At 40.8% G+C, this 21,616-nt stretch overlaps 1 protein-coding gene across 3 annotated transcripts in view; it reads left to right on the top strand.

The window, feature by feature from the left end:
• The window catches only part of znf423 (zinc finger protein 423), a 355,907-nt gene that overhangs the window by 50,068 nt on the left and 284,223 nt on the right, over window positions 1-21,616 (top strand). For all 3 annotated transcript variants that reach the window (XM_078544305.1, XM_078544307.1, XM_078544306.1), the window contains exon 2: window positions 20,591-20,650. In XM_078544305.1, the coding sequence (XP_078400431.1) occupies window positions 20,591-20,650 (60 nt within the window). The remainder of the gene's footprint in view (window positions 1-20,590; window positions 20,651-21,616) is intronic.

Here is a 21,616-nt window from a genome sequence, read left to right on the forward strand (position 1 = left end):
TCCTCCTTGCATTTCTTATACCATGCAGTCCGCAATCTCGTTTCTGTGACATGCTACCACATGCTTGCTTTTTTCATAAATTGCCTCCAATAATGCTGCTTTCTTCCATGCAGGCTGCAATATGTAGGACAGTCTGAGAGCAGAATTGACATCATTTTCTTCATTTTCGATCACAGGTAATCTTGGATAGTAGCCTCCATGCTGCTGAGTTGCGGTTCAAAAACCTTGCACAATCAGTGGCATTATGAATGTCAGACATTGAGGGATGTGGGATATTAATTTTTCACATGGGAGACTCGCATTTTCTTCTTCCTCTCCTACAACAATGTGTATGGTGGCCACAATATGATTAAAGCATTGAGGCTGTATTGACATCAGATTGATAACTCCACACTACCATTCCTTCTCAGCTTTGGCTCAAGAACATTTGTGGCTCCTCAGCGGGTTATGTCAACTGCCTTCTCTCTGCCCGTTGAATGTTGTGCTGACAAGCGATGAGGTTGTGGAGATGCACATGGTTGTGTCTCTGTCCTGGTACCTATTAAAAGTGTTTAGTGTTTGATTTATAAGTGTTGTTCTTGTGCCGGTTGTGATGTATTTGGGCTTCAGATTTCTGCAAAATGAAGACATCATGATTGCAGCCAGGATACTGGGCATTACTTTTCATGATTCTCTGCCTTTGGTCACTCACCAGCTGTACATTGAGGGAGAGGAATCGCTATTGGTTTGGGGTATAAGGCAGAGTTGCCACACAATGCCTGTAAAGCAATGTCTGTGCTTTCGGTGGTACTCTGCACCACGATGAAGCTTGAAACCCTAGCGAAGCTATGTACCTGTTCCTCCTCCTCCTCTTCCTCCTCCTCCTCTTCCTCTCTGGCAAGGGAGAATGAAATGTATTTAGTTCTCACTGAATAAAGAGCCTCAGTGACCTCTTTTAAACAACAGTGAACAGCAAACTGCTAGATGTTGCAAATGCCTCCAGCTTGGAAGGAGCAGATGTATTAAAGTTCCTGACCACAGTTACCTCATAGCCACTGGTTTTGCGCTACTTGCCCTGCTTTGAAGTGGCAGTTATGGCTGTAGCTGGTGGCAGATTCTGTGAGGACGTCCTTGCTGCAGCACAAACTTCTCTTACATTGTTCCTTGCTGCAGTTCAGGTAGGAGAATTGCTCCCTGAACACTCTGGGCAAATATAGTCTCTTGCTGAGTACCCTTCTCCCCTGCCTCCCCCGTCCTCACTCTTCCAGCAGCTTGCTTTGCGTTGCATGGTCTCTGTTCATTCTCCAAGTCATTCAGTATTCCAAGGGGGATGGCTAGGAGCAACTGGTTTGTGCAGAAAATTTGAAGTCAGCAAAAACTACATCAGCACCTGGCACGTCTTCCTTTAAATGTTTTTGCAACTTTTGCAACGACTATAGAAAGCTCCAAAAACTTGTGAAATTGAAGCAACAGACAGGAAAAAAAACACAACCAGCAACTAACCTGTAAGTAGTTTAAATACTGCTAGTGGTGGATGGGGCATTTTGGACCCCTTAAGGAGGCCACTTGTGGCACCCAAAAAAACGTGCGCAAATGATCCCAATATCCTGCCTAATATTCCAAAAAGCAGGTTAGGAAGGAAGACTTTGAGGTCAACACATTTTATTTTGGCAATTCACGATTCTTCAGGCTAAACAAGTCTTCACGCTTTGATCTTTGCCTCATCATCTGTAGCTTTTGCTGCTTGCGATCAGAAGACAGAGCTTGCTTGTTTTTTTTTTCTTGATGATATGAAATCTTTTCCCCCCATCGTTTGCTGTGCTTTAGTTCGTTTGATATGGCATTGCCTTTTTGGTGATCTCCCAAACGTTTTTTGCATGTGGATTGATGAGGTGTGCACAAGAGCGAATTTTTAAAAAATGTTTAGCACAGATAAGTGTGTCAAGATTGGCAACCTTGAGATCAAGGCCGTGCCAGATTTCCAATCTTGTTGGATTTTGGTTCGGACTGTGGGAGGTGGTTTGGGCCAAGCTGAGTCTCATGGGGTCAAGGGTCACGTGGTCCGTGGGAATAGACTGGTGTGCAAGGGGTGAAGCAGATAACTTCCAGCGCCACACTGCACCAATGCAGCGCCTAGCTGAATTGACCATAAGTTTTTTAAAATTGTACCCAATTAAATTTGATGCATGGCGTATTCTAATGTCCAGTTTTTGGACAACTCTGGCTTTTGGACAGCCGTATTTGAGACACTGCACCTGTACTTCAAATGCACTTCTATTCACCAGAGGCAATGCTATTTTGTCAATATTTTTTTCCATCTTGTCGAATTAAAACATTTGCATTGCCAAGAGTTAACTTTTAGTCAGGGAGGTAATTTTCTTGTGTTGCGGATGCTCAGTGTAATTGTTATTGCTGTGGTATGATTGGAGCTGATTTGAGTCTGTATCAAAGAGATTATGATCTGGAACTTCAGGGCCCTGCGTGGTTCTAATCTCATTTTGTTTGATAATTTGGCCTGTTTGAGAGCTACATTTCCAACCTTCAGTATGTTAGAAATTATGACAGGGTATTATCTGAACTGTTATGCTGCCTGAGTTGACATGATCATTGCATAGAGGTTGCATGCTTTCAGCAGCTATTTTTGTTGAGTAGCATCTACTTTTAGTGATAATAGTGATCATACAGACATGACGTTTGAAGCATGCCTTGCTCAAGCCTACCTTTATCATATTGGTACCGCTCAGTTTGTATTCGGTTCCCCATTGTTTTTTGCACAATGAAGATTCAAAGGTGATTTGCATTTCATGATTTCATTGTCCTGTAGTTGGCATTACAAAACTGCATGGTAAGAATGGTTTTTGTTCTCATTGTGCTTACCTGCTCTGCATCATATTTATCATTAGATGTGAGATCATTTTGTTCACAAAATCTGGACCTTCTTGCAATGTCCATAATGGGTTAGAGGGTTTTTGCTGAACATTTTAAGCTCCTTCAGCCAATGCTGGAAAGCCTTGTCTGAAGTAAGCTTCAGCATTGAAAACTTGAACCAAAAAAAGAGAATCCTGTGAACGTTTGGATGTTAATGATGCATGGCTGTGCTGGATGGGCTGTCTCTGGGTGTTATGTTAGTGGTCCATTGCTTGGAATGGTTTGAAACTTTATGGCAGAATCAGGAGGAGCCTGTTGGTGGTGCTGACCTGAATTGATTTTACCATTTGAAGTTTTGCAATGTTTCTTGTTAAAATAACATTCCCAGTATATTGTTTACCATTAATGAAGTGATCATATGATGGCTACCTTGTTCCACTGCCTAAATTTTTCACAATAGCTGAGCTCCGTTGTATTGAAAACAAGCTACTGAAGCTATCAGGAAAATGAGCCAATGAAGTACGGCATTTTGCAGTTTCTACCATTGGGCTTGTGGACCTGTTACTTTTCCGAACTTGTACGAATGATGCTTTGCCAAACTCAACAGAAACATTAAAGTTTATTGCATATGGACTGCTGGTAACCCTTTTTGATTACAAGTTTCACATACCCATCAAAAGAACCTGTAAGAAATGATGCACAAATTTGTACATTTCCACTTACAGGATACAATAAACCATCAACTATAGCCACACTTGTTTTCTGCTTTTGTCAAGGCCCATAACTGTTCCTGTATTCAAACTCTATGTTGCACTTTGCCTAATTGGTAATAGTTGTAGCAGAGAGAACACACAGAAAGATAGTGATATAAACAAATTCATTGCTGTGTAGGGCTCGTGCCTTCTTCTGATGCACCAATAGACATGACCAGGATTAGGGACAGGCTTCTAGCATCAGTTCCATTGTCTGAAAATGGAAATTAGGCATTGTAACAGTAGCCTGGTGCACAATACCTGCTTTTGCTCCTTGACACCGTTATCTAATAAAAATCAATATTCTCAGCTTTGGAAATTTCAAATGATCCTGCAACTGCAGCTTTTTGCAGGAGAGAGTTATAGATTTCTATCACTTTCCGTAATTTCACTTTTATTCTTAAAATTAGAGCTTGGCTATTTATGTCTCCTAGCCATGGATTTGCCCACCAGAAGAAATTCTTTTCCCTGTATCTGTCTCATTAAATCTCTTTATTTTAAATACCTCAATTAGTTTACACCTCAACCATTTAAACTCAAGGGAATACAAATTAGTTTATGCAACACGGCCTCAAATTTAATCCTTTAAGATTCTGGTGAATCTGGGCTGTACTCTGTCCAAAATCAGTATATCCTTTCTGAAGTGCAATGCCAAACACAGTACTCCAGATATGATTTGACCAAAGCCCTGTACAACTGAAATATAATGCCAACATTCCATTAGCCTTTTTGATTTACTTTTTGTACCTGTGCACCAGCTTTAGTGATTTGTGTATCCAGACATCCAAATTTCTTTGCTCTTCCACAGCCTTTTGTCTCTGACCATGAAGGGAATATTCTGGATTGGCTTTCTTAGGTCCAAACTTCTATAACTTCCCCTCATTCAACTTTATCTATCACAGTTTTGTACACCCACTTAAACTGCTTTTAAGACTCTTTAACATTCTGCTCACACCAATTTAATGTGCCTCCCAACTTAGTGTCATCTGTAAACTTGGATATACAATCTCTATTCCTCAATCAGAGTCATTAATATATATATGTGTGAAGTGTGGAAACCCTAGTATGGATCCTTGAGGAATATTCCTGTTAATTCAGTTTTTGTTTCCCAACCAATTACCCACTCAAGTAACAAAAGGTACTTACAATTTTGTATCCTTCCGTTCTTGCTAATAATCGCTTGTGCTGAATCTTATCAGTATCTTCTGGAGATCTGTAGACCAATCCAGCCCACCAGCACCCCCCGCCCCCCTCCAAAACCATCGATCTGCAATTCTTGGGGCCATAAAAATTCAACTCATCAATAAAACATTTGTCCTGTTGCCTTGTCGATTCTAAAATATATTGTTCTAAATAAATGTATCAAATACTGTCTAGGAATGCATTGTCTTTACTACTTGAGCTGTTCTGCTTCTGTGAAAATTTCTTTTATAACTACATTTATTTTGCAACATGATTGCTTATCTCAATATTAATAAATCCACTTGTCCTCTCCACTATACCACTAATATCAGGAGGTCTCTTACACAGCTTTAAGATCTTGCATCCTCATTCATTAACTTTACCCATGGTGTTTTCATTGCCTGTTTGCCCTTACCAGTTTACTGCTGTAATCCTGTATTTTATTAATATTGCTACTTTTCTTGCTTTCCTAGTTTTCCTATCTTTTCTATAGATCTTATTGACCACCTGCCATCACCACATCTATGAAATGTGCCATTCGCTGTAAGGTCAAAATACTAGGGGCTGTAATTATTTCAAAGGCTCTTTTTTTTGTCTATAGAATCCCCTTCTATGTGAAAGAGCTCCCTCCACTGGAATTGTTGATATTCCAGTTTTTTACTCAGAAAGCTAACAGGCCTATAAATTGCCAAGACTTGGAATGAAAACTAGGTAAATGAATTGCTCATCAGGTGCTTTCAAGGCTGGGATTTAAAATCCAGTAAATTTGTAGGAGAGAGAGAGAAAATTGAGGCAGTGGGGAAAAGAGGATGGTGTGAGGCAGTCCATTATTCTCAAATCCTGGGAAAGAATTGAGTCAGTGCGATATGGAGAGTATGAAAAGGAAGAGCTAGATTTGCAGTACTGCATATTTTAAGATAAAATGAACACGAGAACTTTAGTGGATCAGTGACCAAATTAGTATTGATTATAATAAACACAAGGCTGGAGAGGATACTGATGAAGGATCAATGGTGAAATGACCATCCTCTTTTCTCACTATATTCAAGGCTAAGAAAGATATTCAAAGAGCCTCCTTGGACATTGGAACAATAATGAAGTCTTAGATTTGACTTATTTTTTGTTTTAAAGTGAGAAGAAAATTATTTTCATTTACAAGGAAATAAATTACTCAGAAGCAACTGTAACAGTGGAGACAAAGTTGGATTTTCAGTGGAGATCTAAGGATCTGGAGATCAGGAATGATATTAGATGACAGAAAATGGAGCTACCAAAGGTGTTAGCTTTTGGGTAAAACTTGCAAGTCACTTGCTAGAGTTGAAAGAAACAAAATTTGTATGACTGTTGGAGAATATTCATTGGTGGATATCAAGATATGGTGATTCAGCCATAGTTCTGTGAGAGGAATGAAAGTTTTATGCAAACCTTCATGGCATTGGGGAAAAACAAAACTGAAGGAACAGGTAAAAGTCAGATGTTCAGTAAAAGTTTCGTAGGTGCATTACATAGGTAATATAATGAATGAATGGCCATGCTAAGTGTCATACTGACAATAGTAGATTAGGCTGGAACATTTTGAGATGATGGGTAACTTGGGAATATATAGCAGCTTGTATAGCCAAAAAGTGCATATGTGAAAACAGTAGAATGGCAACAGAAAACCTTAGATGTTCACAGCATAGATGGGGGCCCTTTGATTCATCATGCCTGTGTTCAGTTAGAGAAATCTAAAACTAATCCCACTGCCCCATCTCTTCCCTTGGCCCAATATTTCGATCTACAAATATTTGTCCAATCTTTCCTTAAAAGATCCTGTTGACTGCCATAACTATTCCCTATAGCAAAGCATTCTAACAGCTCTGTGCATAAAGAAATCCCTGTTAACCACTCTCCTCACTTTCTTGTCATCCATTTAAAATGCTCACTTGTTGTATGGTCAAGAGGGAAAATACCTTTTTTAGCATTACTTGAAGAAAAAAAAAGAAAAAGTGAAAAGCAATGGTGAACAAAAGAATTGCTATTGGCTAATTAAATTAATGATTAATGCAATTACCAATAGAGGAGAATGAAGAGAGTTAGAGAAACTGTAAGAAAGCGGTGGAGGAAAAAGAAATTAATTTTCAAGTACTCAAAAGTCAAGTACACAGCTAATGACCTAAGTCATTTGGTTTGTATAACTGGATGAACTGGCTATCTGTTATGTTCTGGTTTCCTTGGCCATGTATCACCTTTGACTAAGTAAAATGCCTCCTCAAGCCACTGAATTGCTTAGAACCAACTACAAATAGAAATCAAATTGGCAAGAGTAACCGGGAAGATGAGTTTGTGGAATGCTTGGTAGCAGTTTCCTGGGAAATATGTTGTGGAACCAGCCGGGATAAAGCTATTTTAGATGCAGTATTGTGAAATGAAATGGGGTTATTTAACCTCATAGTAAAAGATCCTTAGGATGGGGGTGGGGGGGAGTGATCATAATACAATTCAGCTTCATATTGGCCATAATTTTATGTCCTGCCGCCCAACAGGAACAGGTGTAAAATTGCGTGAGAGGACGTCAGGTGAGCGTCCTGATGTCATCGTGCAGTCGCACGATATTTCGTTCAGCAGGCATGCACAAAAGTCAGAAGAGCACCCGGTGACAATTAAGTGGGTAATTAAAATCATTAACAGCCCAATTGTAAGCGATTTTTCATGGCCTGTCCAACATTACGGCTTTACATTTTTGATGAAACCTCATCCAAGGGCGGGATGAAATCTTGGTTAGTATTTAAAAGAAGAAGAAATATCTGGGGACTTTTTTTTTTAGATATGCTTTCAGCTGCTTGATTGTGCTGCATGGACATTTTTTGCAGCATTTTTGTGCTTTCTTTTATTATTTGGAGGTCTGCAGCTCCCTGAGGCATCTTTCTGCCTTCAGGGAGCTCAGTGGAAACACTCACTAGCATCCGTGGTGATGTTGGCACCCGCCCTCCTCCCGTCCCCACTGGCACTGCTGAGCCTTTCTCAGGGTGCGTTTCATGCTGGCTGGCTGTTAATTGGCCAGCCAGCGTGAAATCGCAGTTGGATGGTTTCCCATCTGCTCACGGGCCCGCCGATCGCGCGCGTCCCATGAGCGCAAAATTCAGGCCATTAAGTTTGAGAGTGAAATACTCCAGTTCAAAACAAGAATCTTAAAAGTCACTTGGGGATGAGGGGAGATAATGCTAAGGCTGATTGGGGAAATAGACTAAAAGTTATAGTTGTAAATAAATGGGAAACATCTAAAGAAATGATTCAAAATTTCAAGATTCTGAAGAAACTTGACACGGTAGATACTGAGAGGTGTTTCCCCTATCTGGGGAATCTAGAACATGGGGGCACAGTCTCAAGATAATGGGTTGATCATTTACGACTAATTTCTGTATTCAGAGGATTGTGAATCTTTGGAATTGTCAATCCAGAAAGTTGTGGATGCTGCATCATTGAGTATGTTCAAGGCTGAGATTGATATAATTTTAGAATTGCACAAGAACATAAGAAATAGGGGCAGAGTAGACCATACGGCCTGTTCAGCCTCCTCCGCCATTCAGTATGATTATGGCTGATCTTGGCCTTCAACTCCAGTTTTCTGCCCGCTGTCCAATCCTGTGGTTCCCTGAGAACCCAAAAATCTATCCCAGACTTAAATGTATTCAATGATACACCCCTTTAGGGTATGGAATTCTAAAGATTTACAATACTTTGAGTGAAGAAATTTCTCCTTATCTCAGTCCTAAATGATCGTCCCCTTATCCTGTCCGCTGTGTCTTCGATTCTCCAGCTAGTGGAAACAACCCCTGTGTCAATCCTGTCAAGCCCCTTCAAAACCTTGCATGTTTCAATGAGATAACTTCTCATTCTTCTAAACTCCAGAGAATATAGACCCAATTTGCTCAGCCTATCGTCATAGGACAACCCTCTCATCCCAGGGACCAATCTAGTGACCCTTTGCTGTACTGATTCAAATGCAAGTTTATCCTTCCTAAAATGTGTAGAAAAAAACCACGTAGTATTTGCGGTGTGTCCCAGGGAATCGAGGCATGAGGAATGTAGGTGTGAAAATGGAGTTGAGACAGTCGCTCAGCCATGATCATATTGAATGGCGGATCAGTCTTGAGGGGCCATATGGTCCACTTGTGATCCTATTTCTTATGTAAGAACATCAGGTGATACTTCCTCCAATTTGTATTATTTCAATGGCGCTGTAACATTATGAACTCAGCAGAGCATGAGATCAAACCTGCATCACCTTATGGGTGATACCACGTGGTCTGCTTGGTTAACATGCAAGGAGTATCTCATTCTTAAACCCTGTGCCAGGATCACATAAAAGTTGGCCAATGATACTCGATATATTAGGCCCATTGGTCAGCTCAAACCTTGGCAGGTGTGTGCTGTCAGGTTCTCCCACACAAATGATTGATTTCTTCTGGATATGATGCAAGAGATTCATAATCCACAGTTTTATGAAAATTAATTAATTTGGGAGGAAATAACATCAACAACTTTTCCTGTGTTATTTCAGGACGAGGGTCTGCCAGGCATGGATCTCAGGTGATATGTCCTAGGAGTCAAATTCTTGAGTTTTTTACCATGTTAGAGAAAGTAACGATGAAAGATCAAAAACCTTACTCTTGGAATATTTCCAGTGAACAATGCTGATGCACTTCTTCACAGATAAGATCTTGGCTCAAGAGATAAGTCCTCCTTGGTGATTGGCCATTTTGAGGGGGAGACTGCCAGTTCTTTGTCTGCAGCCTTCAGGTGAGCATGTTGATGGCATCCTGTAAGGTTTTGTGATACATTTGGTACAAAGTGAAGGAAGTTTATTGCTTGGTTTATTCCAACGGTTCAGACTCTTTCGTGTGTGAAGTTTCACATTTGGGAAGTGTTTGTCAGGTTGGGATTCAAATGAGCTTTCAAGATGTCTTTTGTTTTGATGGTGCATCTGCTGGTGTTTTTGTTTTGAGTTCTGTTGTTCCTTAATTTTTTAGTAAGAGTGCTGAAGGTAAAACTCTTCAATAAACCTTACAAGGCATTTAAATTTGGTTCATTAAACTTTTTTTTATTTCTTTAGGTATGAGCATCTCTGGCAATTTGTTGCTCATCTCAAATTGCCCATGAGAAGCTGGCGGTGAGCTGATGCCTTGAACTGCTGCAGCCCATCTGGTGTGGGTACTCCCATAGTGCTGTTAAGGAGAGAGTTGCAAGATTTTGATCCAGCGACAGTGAACGAATGGTGATATAGTTCCAAGTCAGGATGGTGTGTGGCTTGGAGGGTAACTTGCAGGTGGTGGTGTTCCCATAAGTCTGCTGCCCTTGTCCTTCCAGCTGGTAGAGGTTGCAGGTTTGGAAGGTGCTGTCAAAGGAGGCATGGTGAGTTGCTGCAGTGCATCTTGTATATGGTATACATTGCTACTACAGTGTGCTGGCAGTGGAGTAAATGAATGCTTAAGTTAGTGGATGGGGTGTTAAACAAGTGGGCTGCTTGTCCTGGGTGGTGTCAGGCTTCTTGAGTGTTGTTGGATCTGCACTCATCCAGACAAATGGAAAGTATTGCATCACACTCCTGTCTTAGCCCTTGTAGATGGCAGACAAGCTTTGGGACGTCAGGAGGTGAGTTACTCGCCACAGAATTCCCAGCCTCTGACCTGCTCTTTTAGCCATAGTATTTGATAAATTCTTCTTTTGTCTTCCAGAAAACAGATCTTTGAGTAGCCTTACTCTTTGGAAGGAATTGGAAAAACCTTGGCACTAACTTGTTAAAATAGCCATACTTGGTTTGATATAAGAATAGTGTTTTCAAATTTCACCCTAAATATCTTATATACTTGAGTACCCTCTGGTAAAAGTTGACCCCTGACTTTTGACCAAAAATTCCTGACTCTTTTTCTACTTGCCACCCGCTCGCCACCTCTCCTGCAAGCTGACACCTTACCTCTTGTCGACTCTTTCTCATTCATTGCTTACTTGCCGGATTCTCCTGGTTGCCACTCCCTTACCCGACACTCCTGCTCTTTGCTTTCTCTCCTGAACCCTTGCTGTGAGCGAGGGTTCAGGAAAGAGGCAGCGAGAGGGAGAGAGCGAGTCTTCTTGCTGTCCTCTCCTCCACCCCATACCTAATATGTTCATTCTTCTTGTGCTTGATCTATATTGATGGACTGCAGTATTGTATTTATATTTTTATTTTCTTATCTGGGAATTGTTTTTTTCCCCGGTTTGGCCACGTGGAAGCAGAGATTAGCAGAGTAGTTAGTGAATGTGTTTTGAATTGTTCATCCAAGCAGATACACAAAAGATTTGCATTTATATAGCACCATTCAAGATATTCCATAGCTCTTTACACCCAATTAACTACTTTAGAAATGTAGTCACTATTGTAAATGTGGGAAACATGGTAGCTAATTAGCACACATTAAGATCGTATGAACAGTAATGAGATAATGACTAGGTAATCTGTTAGAGAGTGATGTTGCTTGAGGGATGATTATTGTCCAGGCCACTGGGTGAACTCCCCTGCTCTTCTAGTGTCATGGGATCTTTTACGTTCACCTGAGAGGACAGATAGGCCTCATGTTTAATATCTCATTCAAAAGGTGGCACCACCAACAATGAAGTACTTGCTCAGTATTGCACTGAGGCTTTCCAGTAAAATTAAGGAACATTCTGAAAGAACAGTCATTCATGTTCTGGACCTTAGGCTTCTGTTGATAACCTTTTTAAAAGTAGTCATTTGAAACAATTAACATATACTCACACACCATTACTGTAAAGGTCTGTCAGCTAAATGTGATTTTGAAATTTTCAAGATTATCTTTGTATGAGTGCCTTCTGCAATTAAAGAGGCATCCATTGTTCAGTTGGGCACCACGAAATCAGGCTTCTAGTATCTTCACCTGTGGTGAAGGCCTTGTTCTTTGGTAACGGAGTGCTGCTTCTATTCACTGTCCTTCCCAGTTGTCTTTCAAACTTGATTCTTCTGATGCCACTTCTATGTCATTTAGTATTGTGTACAAAATTTGATTTCCTCACAAAAAAGCCCCCTGCTTCTGAGTTTAGGTGGTTTTGCTGCTCCAACCCACTTATGGTTTGGTAAGAGAAGCTCTCCCATAGGGACGGCTAAATTAAATGTTAGTGGAAGTTCTTTCTAACCTTGGTCCTGGTGGAACTTCAAGGCAGGCAACAATTAGTGCCTCTCTTAATTGAGATGTCATAGTGGAGGACAATAACTTGGCAATTTAAAAAATATATATAGAGCTATTGGACAGCTGTGAGCAGTGCATGGATGCTATAGTATTCAATGACATAGAAATGTTGGATGCTGGCTCACATCCATAATTCCCCATGTGATTTTCTAATTTCAGTTGTGGGGAGGGGGAGTGATGGAGAGGGAGAGGTCAACAGTTACCCACAAGGAAAGTTTGAGGATGGCGATGACCCTAGTTGCTCATGATCATGTTTGCCCTCAAAATCATGAGGGGCCTGGACAGAGTAGATGGGAGAAACTGTTCCAGTTGACAAAAGGATCAAGAACCAGAGGACACTGGTTTAAGGTGATTGGAAGAAGAAACAGTGGTGACATGAGGAAAACTTCGAATGCAGTGAGTGCTTAGGATCTGGAATGCACTGCCTGTGTGTGGTGGAGGCAGATTCAATCAGGAACTTCGATGCTGTAAACATTCTATGATTCTATGTTTTTCATTTAATTAGTATCAGTGATGTAGAGCCCTGGACACAGATCACCTGGCCTCATCAGTGTGTTCAGCAAAGGCATCGAAGCAGTGGAATTTTTTTTCCCCAACAGGTAGTTGGACAAATAAGTCATAATTGAAACTCTTAATCAAAAGTTCTGCTAATAATCTAGGAACTTAGATAAAACAAAGACCAAGTGCTGCCTAGTTTGTCTTTTGCTGTTCTGGTAGCCACGTGAAACGATGGAAATGGAGTTATCTGTGATAATTGGGTACAGTATCATAATGGTTTGTATTATTGAACTAGTGACCCAGAAGTACTTGAAATTGTAAGAACAAAAAGAACTCTCAAAAGTGACATCCTGCAAAGAAAATGTCAGTATCTTGGCCCTTTCATCAGAGCTGAAAAGCTACAGGGAACTTTTCTAGAGGGAAAAGTGGAGGGCAGCAGAAAGAGGGGTCGACCTAGGCGTAGTTGGATGCCAGATGTGACAGAGTGGCTGCAGATGAGCTACAGTGGATGTGTGAGGATGGTGCAAGACAGGTGAGCATGGGATACCATGATAGCAGTTCTCCTTGTAGAAGTAGCTACCAGCAGCAGCAGCAAATCCAGAGCCCTGGACTAATGCTCCAGAAATGAGAGTTCAGATCCCACAACAGCAGCTGGGGATCTTATAAAAAAAAATCAATTCATCAAATAAATTTCAAATAAAAAAAAAACTAGTATCAGCAATGGTGACCATGTAACTACCTAATTGTCATAAAAAACCTATCTGGATCAGTAATGTCATTTAGGAACTGCTGTCTTTAACTGGTTTGTGCTTTATGCAACTTTAGACCCACAGCAACGTGGCTGACTCTCAACTACCCTCTGAATTGTCTGAGCAAGTATATATCACAGTATCTTTAAAATGCAGAAGGCGGCCATTTGACCTATCGAGGCTGCACTGGCTCTCTGAAAGAGCATTTCATCTAGTCCTACTCCCCTGCCTTATCCCCGGAACCTTGCACATTCTCTCCTTTTCTGATAGCAATCTAATTCTCTTTGGAATACCTCGATCGAACTTGCCTCCACTGCCCTTTCAGGAAGTTTGTTCCAGACTCCAACCACCACTACTTGGTTATATTCAAGAAGGTGGTTTTATCACCACCTTCTCAAAACTTAGGAATGGGCAATAAATGCTGGTGTGCTAGCAATACCTGCATCCCCACATCCTGTGAATGAGCTATATATATATATATAAAAAATTGTTGACTAAAGCAATCAATTGATCTACAACAGACCCCAGAACTGACATGAGGAAAACTGCAGTGGGTGTATGGCTTTGGAAACCATACCTCTAAAATCAAGGTCGGGAGCCAAGTAGCGATTTGTGTAAAGATAAGCAGAGTGTGACAGGAAAAGACAGAATTTAACAGTGATACTGCTTCAGCGATTAAGGTCATATCAGTCCAAAATGGTAAAAAATTAAAGACATTTCATTGTAACAAGACAGGCAACTATGACACAAATAGAAATAAATAATTTTGATGTAATGACCATTACAGAGAAAAAGAAAGAATTGTATTTATATAGCATCTTTCATGACCACCAGATGTCTTGAAGCATTTCACAGCCAATTAAGTACTTTTGAAGTGTGGTTAATTTTGTAAAGCAAGAAACGTTGCACAGGAAGCTCCCACAGACATCAGTCTGATAATAACCAGGTAATTTGTTTTTGTGATGTTGATTTGAAAGATAAATATTGGCCAGGACACTGTGGATAACTCCCCTGCTCCTCTTAGAAATAGCGCTGTCAGATTGTTATATCTACTTGAGAGGGCAGGCAGGGCTCTCATCTGAAAGACGGCACCTCTGATAGTGCAGGATTCCCATAGTACTTCACTGGAGTGTCAGCCTTGATTTTTGCGTTCAAGCCCTGGAGTGACTTGAACCCACAATCATCTGACTCGGGTGAAAGTCAAGGAGGTCTACAGCACAGAAAAAGGCCCTTCAGTGTGCTATCAATTGAACCACTGCTGAAACGTGGAGAGATGTGCTTGCATGGCGACCAAGGTTGGGAACGAAACATTCCAGGCTACTTGCTGTTTCAAGAAGCTAGACAAGATGGAAAAGAAGACAGGTAGCCCTTATAATCAAAGAAGACACAAGGACAGAAATGAGGAAGGATCTTGGCTTGGAAGATCAGGAAAACCTGGTGTGAGTAGTTTATAGTCCCCTGACAGTAGCTAAACTGTTTGACATACTATTAATGAAGAAATGAGGAGCTTGTAACAAAGGCAATGCAATAATTGTAGGTGATCTTTAATCTTATCGATTATACAAATCAGATTGGCAAAAGTAGTTGGGAGGATAAGTTCATGGAACATATATGAGGCAGTTTTCTGGACCAGTACATTGTGGAACCAATCAGGTTGAAAGTTATTTTAGATCTCATCATGTATAATGAGACGCGGTTAATTAGTAATCTCCTCATAGTAAGAGATTCTTTGGGAAGAGTGATCATAATAATGCTAGGATTTCACATTGAGGTTGAGAGTGACTTATGTAAGTCTAAACTAGAGTATTAAATTTAAAGCCAATTACATAGGTATGAAGGGGTGAAATGGCTAAAGTAGATTGGGAAATTAGATTATAAGGTATGATAGCAGGTAAACAGTGGCAAACATTTAAAGAAACATTTTGTTATTCTCAACAAATATACATTGGTTGAGAAATAAAAACTCTGAAAAAATTGATCCCTCCATGGCTAACTGAAGAGGTTGAGGAGAGCATTAGATTAATAGAAGAGGTATACAATATTATCAAGTAAAGTAGTAAGCCTAACGATTGGGAGTATTTTAGGAAACAGCAAAAGATGACCAAAGTATTGATAAAGGGAAACAATAGAATGAGAGTAAATCAGCAAGAAATATAAAAATGGATTGTAAGAGCTTGTACAAATATGTAAAAAGGAAGAGAGTATCAAAAGTAAATGAATGTCCTTTAGAGGCTGAGGCATGAGAAATTATAACCATAGAACACTACAGCACAGAAAAACAGGCCATTCGGCCCTTCTAGTCTGTGCCAAAATATTATTCCGCTAGTCCCAATGACCTGCACCCAGTCCATAACCCTCCAGACCTCTCCCATCCATGTATCTATCCAACTTATTCTTAAAATCTGTGAGCCCGCATTTACCACGTCAGATGGCAGCTCGTTCCACACTCCCACCACTCTCTGAGTGAAGAAGTTCCTCCTAATGTTCCCCCTAAACCTTTCACCCTAAAGCCATGTCCTCTTGTGTTTATCTCTCCTAATCTAAGTGGAAAGAGCCTACTCGCATTTACTCTGTCTATACCCCTCATAGTTTTGCAAACTTCTATCAAATCTCCCCTCATTCTTCTACGCTCCAAGGAATAAAGTCCTAACCTGTTTAATCTTTCCCTGTAACTCAACTCCTTAAGACCCGGCAACATCCTAGTAAATCTTCTCTGCACTCTTTCAATCTTACTGATATCCTTCCTGTAGTTAGGCGACCAGAACTGCACACAATACTTCAAAGTTGGCCTCACCAATGTCTTATTCAACCTCACCATTACATCCCAACTCCTATACTCAATACTTTGATTTATGAAGGCCAGTATGCCAAAAGCTTTCTTTACAACCCTGTCTACCTGTGACGCCACTTTCAGGGAATTATGTATCTGATCTCCCAGATCCCTTTGTTCCTCCGTACGCCTCAGTGCCCTACCATTTACTGTGTATGTCCTACCCTGATTTGTCCTTCCAAAATGCAACACCTCACACTTTTCTGCATTAAATTCCATCTGCCATTTTCTGGCCCATTTTTCCAGTTGGTCCAGATCCTTCTGCAAGCTTTGAAAGCTTTCCTCGCTGTCCACAACGCCTCCAATCTTAGTGTCATCAGCAAACTTGCTGATCCAATTTACCACATTATCATCCAGATCATTGATATAGACAACAAACAACAATGGTCCCAGCACAGATCCCTGAGGCACACCACTAGTCACAGGCCTCCAGTCTGAGAAGCAATCATCCACTACCACTCTCTGTCTTCTCCCACACAGCCAATTTCGAATCCAGTTTACAACCTCTTCATGGATACCAAGTGTCTGAACCTTCTGAACTAACCTCCCATGTGGGACCTTGTCAAAGGCATTACTAAAGTCCATGTAGCTAACATCCACAGCCTTTCCTTCATCTACTTTCTTGGTAACCTCCTCGAAAAACTCTACAAGGTTTGTTAAACACGACCTACCACGCACAAAGCCATGCTGACTATCCTTAATCAGCCCTTGGCTGTCCAAATAATTGTATATCCGATCTCTCAGAACACCTTCCAATAATTTACCTTCTACTGACGTCAGGCTCACTGACCTGTAATTACCTGGTTTACTTTTGGAGCCTTTTTTAAACAACGGAACAACATGAGCTACCCTCCAATCCTCCAGCAGCTCACCCGTGGCTAAGGACATTTTAAATATTTCTGCCAGGGCCCCTGCAATTTCTACACTAGTCTCCCTCAAGGTCCGAGGGAATATCATGTCAGGCCCGGGGGATTTATCTACCTTTATTCGCTGTAAGGCAGCAAGCACCTCTTCCTCTTTAATCTCTATATGTTCCATGACACTACTGCTTGTTTCCCTTCCTTCCTTATACTCTATGCCAGTTTCCTGAGTAAATACTGATGCAAAAAAACTGTTTAAGATCTCCCCCATCTCGTGAGGCTCCACACATAGACGACCACTCTGATCTTCAAGGGGACCAATTGTGTCCCTTACTATCCTTTTACTCTTAATATACTTGTAGAAACCCTTCGGGTTTACCTTCACATTATCTGCCAAAGCAACCTCATGTCTTTTTGCCTTCCTGATTTCCTTCTTTAGTATTTTCTTACATTTTCTATACTCTACAAGTACCTCATTTGCTCCTTGTTGCCTATACCTGCTATACACCTCTCTCTTCTTCTTAACCGGATCGCCAATATCCCTTGCAAACCAAGGTTCCCTATGCCTGTCAACTTTGCCTTTAATCCTGACAGGAACATGCAAACTCTGCACTCTCAAAATTTCGTCTTTGAATGCCTTCCACTTACTGAACACATCCTTGCCAGAAAACAACTTATCCCAATCCACTCTTCCTAGATCCTTTCTCGTTTCCACAAAATTGGCCTTTCTCCAATTTAGAATCTCAACTCGAAGACCAGACCTATCCTTATCCATAATTAACTTAAAACTAATGACATTGTGGTCACTGGACCCAAAATGTTCTCCTACACATACTTCTGTCACCTGACCCGTCTGGTTCCCTAATAGGAGATCAAGTATTGCATCCTCTCTCGTTGGTACCTCTATATATTGATTTAGAAAACTTTCCTGAACACATTTGACAAACTCCAAGCCATCCAGCCCTTTTACAGTATGGGAGTCCCAGTCAATAAATGGAAAGTTAAAATCTCCTACTATCACAACTTTCTGTTTCTTACATTGGTCTGCTATCTCTCTACTGATTTGCTCCTCCAATTTTCTTTTGACTTTTGGGCGGTCTATAATACAACCCTATTATTGTGGTCACACCTTTCCCGTTCCTCAGCTCCACCCATATGGCCTCTGTAGACGAGCCCTCTGGGCTGTTCTGTCTACGCACAGCTGTGATATTTTCCCTGACTAGTAATGCCACTCCTCCCCCTTTCATCCCTCCCCCTCTATCACGTCTGAAACAACGGAACCCCAGAACATTGAGCTGCCAGTCCTGCCCCTCCTGCAACCAAGTCTCACTAATAGCAATAATGTCATAATCCCACGTGGCAATCCACGCTCTAAGCTCATCTGCCTTTCCGATAATACTCCTTGCATTGAAATAAATGCACCTGAGAACATTTCTATCGCGTACAAACCTTTGATTTCTGTCTATACATGCATTCCTCGCTTGACCTTTATCCTCTTCCACCTCACTATCTGCTCTAACACTCTGGTTCCCCTCCCCCTGCAAATCTAGTATAAACCCCCCCCGGAGCAGCACTAGCAAACCTACCCGCAAGGATGTTAGTCCCCCTCCAGTTCAGGTGCAAACCGTCCCGTCGGAACAGGTCCCACCTTCCCTGGAACAGAGCCCAATTGTCCAGAAACATTAAGCCCTCCCTTCTGCACCATCTCCGTAGCCACGTATTTAGCTGCATTATCTTTCTTTCTAGCCTCACTAACACGTGGCATGGGTAGCACTCCTGAGATCGCAACCCTGGAGGTCCTGTCCTTCAACTTTGCACCTAACTCCCTAAACTCTCTTTGCAGGACCTCCTCCTCCTTCCTATCCACGTCATTGGTCCCTACATGGACCACGACATCTGGCTGCTCACCCTCCCTCCCGAGAATACTGAGAACTTGATCCGAGATATCGCGGATGGGGAATAAGTAAATGGCAGAGACCTTAAACAAATACATGGACTGGATTTTAACTCTGCAAGTGGGTGGGTTGAATGAGTCAAAATCTTGCCCATTGTCTCTCTCAGTAGAAGCTACAAAAGCAGCATCAGAAATAGTGGGGAACGAAGAGCCGAATGAAAGTTGGGAACTTTAATGAATTAATAACAGATAAAGAAAAAATGTTGGAGAAATAAATGGGGCTGAAAGCTGACAAATCCACTGGACCTGATGGCTTATGTCTTGGTGTTAAAAGAGGTTGCAGAGACAGTGGATGGAGTGACAATGAAAGAATGGTGATATAATTTCTAAGTCAGAACTTGGAGGGGAGCATAGAGGTGAAAAGTTGAAAATCCAAACGTACTACATCCACTGGTTCCTCTTGATCTATGCTTTTAGTTATATCTCAAAAAACGGCAACAGGTTTGTGATTTTCTAAAATTCCCTATATTTTGGAACAGTCCCAGTGAATTGGAAGGTATCAAATGTATCACTGTTATTCAAGAAAGGAAGGAGAGAGGAAATGTGGAACTTACTGGCCAGTTAATCTGACATCAGTAGTAAGTAAAATGCTAGAATCTACAAGGGGCATGATAACAGGCCATTTAGTAATTATATTATGAAAGGGAAATTGTATTTGACAAACCTGTTATAGTTTTTTGAGGATGTAACTAGCAGGATAGATAAAAAGGAATCAGTGGATGCAGTATATTTGGATTTTCAAAAGGCATTTAAGTCAGGAGCTACATAAATTTTGTAAAAATTATTTCACATGATGTGGGCAAGAGGTGCATGGGAACACCAGCACCTCCAAGTTCCCCTCTAAGTCCTGACTTAGAATGGTGATACATTTCTTTCATCATCACGGTCAAAATCCTGGAATTCCCTATCCAGTGGCACTGTGGGTGCACCTACACCACATGGACTGTAGCAGTTTAAGGTGGAGGTTCATCACCACCTTCTCAAGGGCGATTAAGGATGGGCAATAAATGTTTCCAAGCTGCCTCTAGGCACCTGCTGAGCTTGCACCTCTGGGTGCCTGTCTGCTGCAGTGGGGGATGGCCTCTGCAGCTGCTGACCTGCCTCAGTGAAGACAGCTTGGATGCAGGAGTGTGTCGACCTACCGACCCAACACCAACTTCTGTGAAATTCCTCTTGGTCTCACCTTCAAGCCACCCCTCCCAGGACTGGAAAGATTCCTCTCAGCACCTCTCTAAAGGTGGCTGTCCTAGAGATTGGCCACTTGCTCATTGCAATATTGTTTCTGCAGAAGTGCTAGAAGTGACTCACTTAATAGTAATTTTGTTGGGGAGTCGTACATCTTAAATTATTCTTTGAGTAAAAATAACATTCTCTTGGGGGGCAAAGCCTACCAATGTCAATTCATGCTTATAGTCACTTATTGGGCTACCCAGCTGTTAATAACTACTGTTTGAAAGATATGAACAGAACAAATGAATGTATATTTCAATTCAATTTTTTGACTGAGGTTTCTTTTTTTGGTATTTCTGCTTCCACAGTAGAGTTGGGTTATTGATATGGGAGATATAACAGTAAACACATTTTTGAATGACATTTACAAACCAGAAAGGGTATTGAATTTCATGTCTCATCTGTTGACTCTTGCAACATTCCGGGAATGAATAATAATGTAACTGGCTTTCTTTTTTTTTCCAGTTGAAGAAAGTGAATCTTCAGAATTTGATTTAAATTGGGACTCAGCAACTGCACGAACAGGTAACATTACATCATTAATATTGTGAGATTCATGTAGAAACAGTTTTAAGAAGTTACATACAGCTTAAGAGTCCAAATAAATATAAAAATGTTGCTGTGCTAGGTGGTAACCTCCCTTGAATAATTTCTTGGGATGTCCTTTGTCTTCTTCAACCGTTAATGTAGCTTTGTTCCATTAATTGACAACTTAACTATGACACTTGATTTTGTAGTTCTTTCCTGACTAGATTAGTACTGATCCAAAGTAGCTTTTGTTTATGAAGTTTTATACAGTCATGTTGGCTCTAATTTAAGTAGATTTAACTTTCTTTAAGATAATTAACTTCCTAATTTATTTAATAAATGTACTACTTTTGGATATACCTGAGAAATCATGCTATCAATTAATCTTGGTTGACCACTTCGCAGAATAATTTAATTTCGTGAACGGTGATTAAGGCCTCAATGTCCTGAATGTCGATTTTTAAAAAAATTGGAAGCCCTTCTCAGTATAATTGCACTTGGAAAAAATCCAATTCTATTGAATAACTGTAATATAAAGTTGTGTCTTAACCTTTTTAGAGCTATCCATCAAACAGGGGCACAGCAGGGATCTACCTTGCTCTGTGACCAGAACCTGCAGTTTAATCACTTGTATACCTACATGGTAGACAAACTGTTTTAAAGGAAAACAACTATGGATGCATGATCAACTATTTAAGGACTATATTAATGACTTGGCTATAAGGACTGGCTATATTGTAGGCAAATTTGCTGACAATACAAGATAGATAGGCAAGCAAGTTGTGAGGAGGATACAAAGAGTTTGCAAATGGATATAAATAGTCAGTGGGCAAAAGTTTGGCAGAGGGAGTATAATGTAGAAAAATGTGACATGCTCCACTTCGACAATAGAATGTTAGAAAAATATTTAAATGCAGAGAGACTACAGAGTGTGCAATAAAGAAGGATCTGGGTGTCCTTGTG

The sequence above is a fragment of the Cetorhinus maximus genome, chromosome 6, assembly GCF_964194155.1.
Source record: "Cetorhinus maximus chromosome 6, sCetMax3.hap1.1, whole genome shotgun sequence".
Classification (NCBI taxonomy): Eukaryota; Metazoa; Chordata; class Chondrichthyes; order Lamniformes; family Cetorhinidae; genus Cetorhinus; species Cetorhinus maximus.